Source organism: Diadema antillarum, unplaced genomic scaffold (assembly GCF_040938485.1).
Source record: "Diadema antillarum isolate AM-2024a unplaced genomic scaffold, OU_Dant_1.0 seq00003012_RagTag, whole genome shotgun sequence".
NCBI classification, from domain to species: domain Eukaryota; kingdom Metazoa; phylum Echinodermata; class Echinoidea; order Diadematoida; family Diadematidae; genus Diadema; species Diadema antillarum.
In genome coordinates, this window is record NW_027273602.1 from 1 (window position 1) to 11,520 (window position 11,520).

The window sequence follows — 11,520 nt, forward strand, 5'->3', positions numbered from 1 at the left end:
CCAGCGCATGGCGACATATTCACATGTGAATTTTGCAGTCCAAAAGTGAATTGCAAAGTTCGCGATAATAACAGCTAAACAGTACTCGGGGTTTCCACACCCCTGCAAGATATGGGAGACTTGTGATGTGATGATGATATCACATAGGCCAGTTTGAATATTTATTGTCGTAACTCAAAGACAACTTCCTCTTTTACGTGTATTATCAATTTTGCCCTTGGCATACCATTTTAAAATTCTTCATTGGCTTCCATTTTATTTCAGAAAATGCCCAAAGTTTTTTTCCCCCTCACTGAAGGAAAAGAAAAATATGTGCATGAGCCACGAGTTGTGTTTGAATAAAAATGTAACTGTCTTTTTGTCTGACTTGTCTCAAAAAGTTAATTCGAAAGAATTTTGAATTCAAGGCATTTCTCTGCTTTTTAGCTCACCTGAGCCAAAGGCTCAAGTGAGCTATTGCGATCGCCCTTCGTCCGGCGTCCGTCGTGCGTCGTGCGTCGTCCGTCGTCTGTCGTCCGTCGTCCGTCGTCCGTCGTGCGTAAACTTTTTACATTTTCATCTTCTTCTTGAAAACCCCAAGACCGATTTTCATCAAACTTGGCAGGTAGCATCCCTAGGGGGTTAGGAACTCAATTTGTTAAAATGGGCACCATGCCCCACCCAGGGGGCCCCCAGGGGGGCCCAAACCCCCATAATTAAGGAATCTGTAAAAATCTTCTTCTCTAGAACCAGAAGTGATAGAGCTAAGTTAATACTATGAGTTGGTACATTGATGACTGTAGTTTCAAGTTTGTTCATGGCAGAATCAGGGGTGCCCCCCTTGGGACCCAGGGGAGGGGGGTGGGGAGGGGTCCTAATGGGGCCTAAATTGTACATTTTCATCTTCTTCTTGAGAACCCCATGACCCATTTTCACCAAACTTGGCAGGTAGCATCCTTAGGGGGTTAGGAACTCAATTTGTTAAAATGGGCACCATGCCCCACCCAGGGGGCCCCCAGGGGGCCCAAACCCCCCAAAATGAAGGAATCTTTTAAAATCTTCTCTAGAATCAGAAGTTATAGAGCTAAGATAATACTATGAGTGAGTACATTAATGACTGTAGTTTCAAGTTTGTTCACAGCAGATCCAGGGGTGCCCCTCTTGGGGGCGGGGGGGGGGGGGGGGGGGGGGACTGGGAAGGTCCAAATAGGGGCCTGAATTGTTCATTTTCATCTTCTTCCTGAAAACCTCTTGATGGATTTTCGTCAAACTTGGCAGGTAGCATCCCTAGGGGGTCAGGATCACAATTTGTCAAAATGGGCACCATGCCCCACCCAGACGGCCCCAGGGGCCCCAATCCCCCCAAATTAAGAAATCTTTAAAAAATTGGGTCCCTATTGTACATTTTCATCTGCTACTTGAGAATGCCTGGTCAAATTTTAGTAGAGCTGTGAATAATTTAGATTAGTGACTGCGTGAAAGGTAAACTTGCGATACTCAGGTGAGCGCTAGACCCGCGGGTCTCTTGTTTTTTAAAGACCTATGATTGAGTCTCAGTGAAATCTTGGGAAATCACTATCTTGATGCAAAAAAAAAAATAATTGTGGGTCAACAGAATAGAGAAGAGGTGGAAATTTAGATAATGATTGAAATTTACACGTCATTGCAGATAATTTCTTTGGAATGAGATATTGATAGCATCGAATAGTGAACATATCAGTCAGTTCTCTTGTAAAAAATGGGAACTCCTGTACATACAAGATATGCCAAGTTGAATCAGTCATAGAAATATGTTTAGAATCAGGCTTCATGCTCATTGAGCTGTTTTAGAAGACATTCTAGAGTCATGTTTCTTCTGTATTAGATTATTTCTCAAATCATATTTCGTCAGTTGTGACATGTGTTTCCAGCAGCAGCAGACTTTGTTGAGTCTGGGTGTGTGTTGGCTGCTTGACAGTTAATTTGACCTCAAGGACACAGTGAGGAGGTGGAGCTGAGATTGACCTTGTATCCCCTCCCCCCCCCCCCCCCCCCATTCAGGATGCAAGCTACAATTGTATGTACCGTCTGTGCTGATGCAGGAGTGAGAGTTATGTGGTGGATTGGCAAGCTATTAAATGCTATTTGCAGTCAGCAATCAGCGAGGGTGTTCATTTTAGCATCTGAAGTCTGGAAGTCCAGACATCTGTCGAAAATGTGATAATATTGATAAAGACTTCTTTTGCAAGTCTGAAAACCCTCATAGAGAAAGCAATTCTTCATTCATTCATACATTTGATGTACATGTATGTGATGTGAAGATTTACCCAGATGAAAGTGGTCTTCCGTTCATGTGAGATCGTATCACAGTGTACATGTACATGATGGAATGCGGAGCCTGCCCTCTTAGAGAGGTGTTTGTTGCTCTTAATCACTTCCAGGATATGTCATCCAACCGGAAGGGGGTTGTCTGTCACCACAACTTGTCTATTGAAACCATCGAGGTAATCTTTCCGGATGATACGTATCATCTGTCTTTGCTTCTTAGATTTCATCTCTCTTAAACCAACTCTGTACTTCTTTGACCCTGTTAGTCTTTGGCGCTTTGATCGAGACAGTTGCACTCTTTAACACTTGAAGTTCCAATATTGTGTGGGTGTGTGTATGTGTGTTTGTGATTGGTCCAAAGTGAAGGAAAAATCATGAAATCTTCTAGATCCACTGTGCTTCAAGAAACGTTGGTATCCCTTGAACTTTGTTCTGTAAACATTTATGAGGACTTACTGTACTTGTGTTTAATAAATAGTCAGTATTTTTTTATGCCATTATTTGCATCTCAAGCAATTGACCCGTTGCCATAGTCAATTACTGTATGTTCTGATAATATACTGACACAGACACATACAATACATTATGTAAGAAGCAACCAAAGTTAATTTACCGACATACAGTGTATTGTTACTACATTATAGTATTGTGTGTGTGTGTGTTTGTCATGCACATTGTGGGAAATAATGAGTTCTACAGAATAATACCATAGGCCTAATGACATGCCCTAAACAACCAAAACAAGAGTCATGAATTAGACAATATTTTTGGATGACATGTCAATGACATTGTATTACTTTTTGTGTTGGGTATTACAAAATTTCACATCATTTGGGTAGCAGACAATACTCTGGTACCGTAAATAACGGGTGCCACAACATTTTACTAAATGCAACAAGATTGATTGCCTTAATCAAGCAGTCGTGTGGATGTGCAAAAAGCATACTTAAATTACATTTCACTCAATCTTTTTTTCTTTTTTTTTTGCAGTTCCGTTGCTTTGTATTTAACTTCCATTTGCTTTGAGTGGATTTACCTTCAAGGATTGTGCTTCAGAGTATGCCTGTGGAAGTGTTTTTGTTATTTTGTACCGATATTAATTACCGGAGACCAGCAGTATACTATCAATCTCATACCAATACAGAGTTGCTAAAGGCATAATTTACCATTTGCAGATGAAACAAAAATCCAGCATTAGTGCTTTAAAATAGTTCTAAAATGTGAGTTAGAGATAGAAACAACCACTGTAAAAAATTGAATTTGTATTACTGATGTTCCCAGTATTCTTAAATACACAAAATGTGAACAATAGTTATGATTAAAATGTTTCCAGACTAAACCATCTACAGTTATGGTTTATTGAGAAAAATACTGATGACTCCTTATATTTAGGCTTTATTGCAAAAAAAAATGATATAGTAGGATATTTTGTGATACAACAAACCTACACATATTCATCAAATGTGATATCTTGAAAGAAAAATCACTGCTCCCAAAGGTAAACTGGACCTTTAGATATTACCATCAGTGAACAGAACTGTGATAATGGTATTCAGACTAATCAAATTTCCTACATGTAGATCCAATGTGTATGGACAAAATATACAGACAGTCCAATTGTTTAATGTCCAAAATGAATACAAAAGCAAGCCGTGTCTTTGTTAGAGGCAGTGTGGGAACAAATCACACACACACACATACACACACACACACACACACACACACACTCACACACATATTATGTCGTTGATAATTTGATATACTGTAAAAGTGGACATTTCGTGGTGGTGAAATTTTTGCGCATTTCGCGCAACGAGAAACTAGCGCGAAAATAAAAGCACGCAAATATTTTTGCTTGCCATATGTTCCTGTGCATGATGTCTTGATTCCGCGGAATTAAAAACAAGCGAAACTCTTCTTACCCGGCCAAACGCAAAAAATTAGTTGCGCGAAAATATCCACGTTTACAGTACCGGTTGTTTTCCTTGTACAGCTACATAAAGCAATACCATGTTTTTTTCCGTGGAGTTCAGTTGTGCAAAGATGCCAATCATAAGATATAAAGTCTGATGTTTGTTTTCATACTGTGCATTATTGACAAGTTTTTCATGGAAACTCACAGGCAGTGTTTGCAGAAATTTTTTATGTGCATTTGTGTGTGTATGTGTGTGTATGTGTGTAAAGGCATATCATGACAGCTGAAACTAAAACAATCAGCAGTATTACAAGGTAGTCACTTTGAAAGGAGAAATGTGATATAGCTATCATCATGTTTTCCATGTTCCAAGTGCAAACAGCTATACATTTCTTTCTGATATTAATTACCGAGAAAGACAGTTTGTAATCTTTGTGCTTAGATCTGTATTGGCAATTGACGTTATGATTCAAGACATTGTGTTAGTTCTTGGTAATGACAATTGATTGATTTGTGTGATGGACAGATGGGAACAGCACCTCTTAGTGCTAGGCAGTTGTAAACATGATGATACATTTTCTAACCTCATCCCTCTCTCTCACTCCCCCTTCCTGTCCCTCCTTTCTCTTCCTCCCTGTCTCTTTCCTTCTCTCTTTCCCTTCTGCATTAAAGATATTACTGGAAATTCAGTGTGGGATTTTTACATACTCGGTATGTAAATGACACCAGTGCTTAGATTAAAAAATCAAACAGAACAAAACAAAATACACCGAGAACACGAAATAATACATCATGAATAAATACCTGTACATACATACAAAATCAAATTGAAAGAAACAATGGTTTGAAAGCATGACATAAAAGTGACTCAGTTGACATAATGTTAAAGACTCCAGAAATCTTTCTCTGTTGCCTACATTTAAAACTGTTCCCAGTCCAGTGCCCCACTCCTCTTTTCAACCCATGATAGATGTTGTTAGTGAGCAAAGTATCGACTCTTATCCTGACATGAATGTACCAGTAGAATCATACATTTCTCCGTTAATTATTTGTACTACATTATCTCGAATTTAACCACTCTCAAAAATTTTGTAAAAATCTAAAAAGTCACCATGACGCAAATCTCTCGTTTGAAGAGGCTACACCCCCGTAAATAATGCCAGTGTATATCTTGGCAATCAATGACTTAAAAACCAAAGATATAAAACACCTGTTTCTTGACCCTGGCCTAATCTAAGCATCAGTCATCGGCACAGCGCCACAGGGGGGGGGGGGGGGGGGGGGGGCACCACGAGAGGAGGAGATTGTTTTGGTTTTGGCATGGGCTATGTAGCTCCTTCTTATTCCTGTATTTTCGTTATTTACGGGTCAATTTTTTTCGTTCGAAATGTAAAATGGATGACCATAGAATTTCTCAATAGAATTAAATATAAAATTGAAAACTTTAGAAAGGATAGAGAAAATTGAGTTCACTTTGAATGGTCTGCCACAGGCAGATATCCTTATCATGCTCTTACGTAATACGACAGCTGCTGTAGTCATTAAACCCTGGCTTGGCCTCCAGATTTGTCACGCCTGAGCAGAAAGTTAATTTGCAATGGACAAATACTTCGACTCCCAACTCCCAAACGAAAAATCTTAAGCGAGGTATAGCACCCCATCAGCTTCGTGGAAGTGGGGTCTCGCCTCAAACGAGGGATTGACGGCATGCTTTTGATCAAAGAACACTATCACTTGAATTTATTCTGCTTCTTTCATGCATTTTGAAGGTTCAAGACCAAGAATTAGAAGCCATCACTAATGCTGCTGACTATCCAACTGTTGTGCATGGAACATACTTCAGGAACTGGGAGTCAATCCAAAGACAGGTAGGCAGTGTGTAACTTTGCATGATTTGAAATATCCTTTCATTATAGGCTGCATATAATTGCAGGTAAGCCCTATGCATTCATAAACCTTCTTTCCTGCCAATCCTTACCTCACCTACCGAACGTCTGAATATGAGTACCCGGTTCCACACAATAGGAGTAAATTTTAGGTGATTTACTGTAATAGGTTTTCAACATTCAGAGATGTTGGCATACCATTCATGCCTCGTGTGCCTGCACACGCCAGCAGGCATTGAAAATGAAAGTCCTATTTCACGCAAGTCTAATGTGAAATTGTGGCATCAGCTGAACATTTATTCAGATGTGTGTGTGTACAAATGGTGTGAAATTACACTGAGTGCGCAACTTTAAGCTGACCTCTGCAGAAACTCCAACTCCAAGCACCTTCTGATCAGGAGATTCTCCCGCCTGGAATCCCTAGCAAACGGGAGACTCAAATTTGATATGCGCGAAGCGCACATCACGAGTGCGAAGCTCCTTGCGGCTGGGGTCCAGGGCCCGCTTAAGGGCCCTGGAAGCTCTAGGGTTCTATACTCTCTCGTGCTATCTAAGGCTTATTTTTCAACACACAATGATATTAAGTAAGAAATCATTTCAAGCGGGAGACACAGAGCCAGGGCTGGAGAAATCAAATCTCAAGCGGGAGAATGGGAGATTTTACAAAAATTGGCTTTCGGCGGGAGATCTCCCGTCGAAAACGGGAGAGTTGGAGTCTCTGCCTCTGGCACTGATTGAACTCCTAGACCCCGTTTACAGTGCGGGGCTGGCCGAGCCAAGCCCCAATTGCGGGGCCGAGCCCCGCAATTTTGTCCGTTTACACTGCCGGACTCGGCCGCGCTTTTCATTCAAACCTTTCAATATTTTGTCATAGTGGCGCTCTGCTTGTAAACAAACGCAATTGGTATTGTCTGGTTTTCAGACCCTTTGCCAACTGAATTCCGTGGTGACGAAGTAGCCGTTCGGGCAAAGGCCTTTGTCGAAGGAAAAAATCCTTTGCAGGACAAAACCACCTTAAACTATACAAGTTTTCGACGTTGAGGGGTTAATATCCTGAATAGCGAAATAGTACAGGCAGAGGGTTTGGAAGCCAGACTAAAACTGGCCACGCATTTGGCCCAGTTTGCGTTTACACTGAGAAATGGCCGAGACCACCTCCAGAGCGTGGCCAAATGTGCGGCCAATTTTGGCCTCGCATTTGGCCTTTTGCGTGTTTACACTGAAATGAAGGTGGGCTCGGCCGCGGCTCGGCCGCTTCCGAGCTTCGCACTGTAAACGGGGTCTTACTTCTTAACTTGTTTTGACCAGCATCTAAATTCTACAGGTTCGATGTTTTCTTAGTGATTTGTATTTCCTAGCTCTCTGTCCCAGGGGCATGTAGCTGATCATTAATCACAAGTGTGATCCCATCACTCTATGTCAAGCTATCCTTGGAGGTAGTCAAGGAATTACTAAAATGAGTTTTCTCAGCAAATTTAGGATACTTTCTATTGTAAATATATACATTGTCGGCAAAAGAAGAGTCCTCTCAGCAGTCAATAAAGCATTTTCTCATTGTATATGGGGTTTTTTTCCCAAAAAATGAACCTTCTCAGCAGTTTTGGGCATTTCTCAAAAGATACATGTATATTGCTTCAATCCAGGTTATTTCAATTTCAATAAAAGAGGGATCCATCAGCAATTAGGTGGCTTTTCTTCCTATACATCTTGTGGATATAATATGGAAGTCTCTGGATATTCTGACTGGACAGTCCTGTAACTAAGTGTCAAAATAGGTGTATTATAACAACAATTTAAAGATTAAAGATGTGTACTGAATTACTATTGATGTGATCGTATTATATATTCTTGTTATCAGGATTCATTGCAAGCTTCATGACATATCTGTCTCCCTGTGCTTGTGTGCATTTGTTGTTTTATTGTGGCCTTCCTTTCCTCAACTTATCATCTCTTCACAGGGATTAAAGCGGATGAAAAGAACATACATCCACTTCGCCAAGGGTGAACCTGGTGCAGATGGTGTTATAAGTGGTAAGATTCACATAAAAAATTAACTCAGTGTTTAAAAGCTGGTGGTGATGCAATCCATGCTCTTGATAAGTCTATACTTGAGACTACTCTGTAGGAGTTTACTGTAAAACCCAAAATTTTTGTGTGCTTTTTTATTTCTGGAATTTTCGAGAGCCAAGATTCACCCAATTAAAATGCACGAAAAGTTCATGTCTACGCTCTTTGCATTCATCACCAGTGGTAATTTGTAAAAAATTCATACCACGAAAAAGACCATCAGCTCCAATTCGCAAAATTTCACACAATGAATATTTCTCGTTTTGCAGTAATTTGTGTTCAGTCCATGTCATTGATTAATTATAACATGAAGAACACGGAAAAATACGAACATACAGTATTGTTGATTGTCTGACTTTCATAAAAACCCAACTGCACTGAAAAGTGCATTACTTACCGGTATTTGATTGTACCAACCACTGCAAAAGAAAAAGGGGTTTGGGGTAGGCCAAGGATCTCCTTAACTATTCACATGTGGAGATTTCATGTTGTGCAGGATGGGTAAATTCTGAACTGATTATTGCATACTATTGTGTAAAAACTTTGTAATTAAGTGCCAGTGCTTTCTTGACAAACCTTCCATCTAATAATGTAATTGTTACTATTGAAGTTAATACGTACAGTTTGTCTGACACCATTTTTTTCCCCCCATATATGATTCACTTCTAGGTATGAGAAAATCCTGCGAAGTAATGACTTTTCTTGACCTTCAGGCAGCTCTTCAAGGTAAGTAATCTATGCTTCAGAGCTAATATACTGCCATAGGATATCCTCATAATAGCCCCTTTGCAATAATGTTCACTGACACAATTTTGAAACCACAGAGTCTTATGAATGCCCACACATGTACATCTTTTTGTCTTTGCTGTTCTACTATCTTTTTGAAACTTATTTTGTATGCCAGCTTTAACTCTACAAGAGTCACTATTTATTTAAATATCTGCATTCACAAAGTTTATTCACACTTAGTTGTAGTTTATTGGTTACATACTAAAGATTCTTATGAGAAACATACAAATGTACATCAACATATCATCAGCAAAAATACTACACTGAGCCGTTTCAAGACTGGTGATGATGCCATTTATGAATACGATGAAAAGTGTGGATCCAGCTTGTACACTCCCAAGGGGGATACCCATTTTCATTTCCTTCATACATGATATACTACCATTACAGCTAACAACTTGTTTACTCCCTGATAAATAATTTTAATACCACTTCAGTCTAGTATTAAAGTGCCATATATAGATAGCTTAAGTAACAATAGTTAATGATTGCTACAGTCAAAACACCTGGAGATGTCTGAACAACAGGCTGCTCCCATTTCATGTTTGTTAAAAGCATCATGTCAATCACTTATAACTTGGTGAAGGCATGCATCGGTAGAGTGATTTCATAAAAATGCATGTTAATCAATTGAAATAAAATTTTGTTTCAGAAGATAGGAAATATATTGAGAGTTTGTCTCTTTCTCAATTATTTTTTCTACATGACAGACAACAGCAATAGGACTGTACTGTGATTTATCAGCTTTATCACCTTAACCCCTAAACACCTGCTGTATTCGTATAACTTTCGAAATCAACCAATCACCAGGGATAACAACAGTATAATAATGTACATCAGTGTTAATGACTCACTATCTTTGCTATCTTCAAGTGCAGTCATTATCTTACACAAAGTGCTTGCCTTTGCTGTGCTGGGGTAAAATTACCAAACAAGCACACACACAAGATTTCCACATTATTTTCACAGTTTGATGTTCACTGTTTGTGTTTCAGATGGCTTGAAGTTCTTTGTCTCCAGGAATAGTGTGATCTTGTGCCCAGGCAATGAACAGGGTGTGGTCAGCCCGGCTTACTTTTCAAGAGTCCTGCAAGTTAGACCAAGTAAGCACTGCTCCCTTTTTTTTTTCGGTCCCTCTCTGGAAAAAATTGTTAGAGATTAAGTAACTACAGGAATGTTCAGCTCAGATGGCGTGTATGATATACTGTAATTACTGTAATTTATACTGTAATTTAATACTTACATGGAGAAATGATCATTTCATGTAGATTGAATGCATCATCTGAGAGAATGATGCAATACATCTCATGAGGAAGTACAAAGTTTTAAATGAACAATTTCTGAATCTCCATAATGTAGGAATGAAATTGATTTGTATTTAACTGTTTTCTTAACCCTTACCATGCTCTTTACATAACAACTGAAAAAAAGTATAAGATGTAACATTGATTTTGGAGCAAATGCACACCTCAGATGATTATAATGTTTGAACTTTTGCGACCGTCTGAGGTCATAATCATTCCACAATATGTTTGTTTAATAAAATGTAGATCAGCTGTTGTGATCTTGACTTAACATGAATAACAGATACATTTGTTCAGAGGTAGACAAATGATAAAATCTTTGATAGCACATTTTTGCCCATCTGCTTTAGGATCTCTTTCTAACACAAGTTATATTCATAAACTTAGAAGTTCTTCAGACTTTCTACTGTGTTAATAAGACTATCCCAGAATTGCAATTATCATATGACTAATTTTCAAAGAATACATCACATGTACATGAGAAGTCATTGTTGAGCATATTGAGTTATATAATGATATTACATATATGTACATTGTAATACCATGCTGTGATGTTAAATTCATACATGTATTGTACATGGATATAAAAATGTACTTTTTGCTTTGATATGTACTTTTTCAATAGGAGAATTCTATTCTTACAAAGAAGTTGAGCTATCTGTCAAGTATCATTATGTTATTCCAATGCAGAGATATTCAGTGAACCTCCTGAGAATTTTGTTAGACATACAGTTATTATAGATTTAGCAGATTTAGATAAAATGCTTCAGTCAGTGATGTATCAAACAGTTGAAATTATTATAATGTATTTTTTGCTTTGATATACATGTACTTCTATCCATCCGAAGCATGCAGAGAGGAGAAAAGAGATAGAAAAAAGTGATGTGACCATATAGAAAGCTGTCAATACCTGAATTATCTTTCCAGGACAAGAACTGCCTTTCCAAAGACCACAACGCCCAAGGTAATTGTGAAGTGAAAAATGGAGCCAGAGACCTGTCCAGGACTTACTTGGTGTGGACCACATGAAGTCCAGCCTGTGGTTCTTTGTGTGCATTGTGTAGGAGCATGGGACAGCAATGTACTGAAGAGGGGTGGGGATTCTACTTCACACCCAAATGACGGGCGGACTCTGGTGCTGTAAGGTGACTTGACGTTAATTGGCAAGGCGTACTTCAGCCGATCAAAGCAAGTCAAAACAAAACAAACAGCCCAGGTTCAGTACTCAATCCAGCTACAGCGTTCTGTATACGCTGAATATTTCGCGAGGTTT

General features: G+C 39.0%; 1 protein-coding gene across 1 annotated transcript; it reads left to right on the forward strand.

Annotated features, from left to right (window-relative positions):
- Nucleotides 1-5,970: 5,970 nt before the first annotated feature.
- On the forward strand, nucleotides 5,971-11,264 carry LOC139715177 (tRNA 2'-phosphotransferase 1-like; the record flags this gene model as incomplete). Its single annotated transcript, XM_071626774.1, has 5 exons — nucleotides 5,971-6,069; nucleotides 8,046-8,118; nucleotides 8,824-8,880; nucleotides 9,939-10,046; nucleotides 11,175-11,264. Coding segments are annotated over 5 exons (378 nt in total), but the record flags the coding sequence as incomplete, so codon positions are not given.
- Nucleotides 11,265-11,520: the final 256 nt, after the last annotated feature.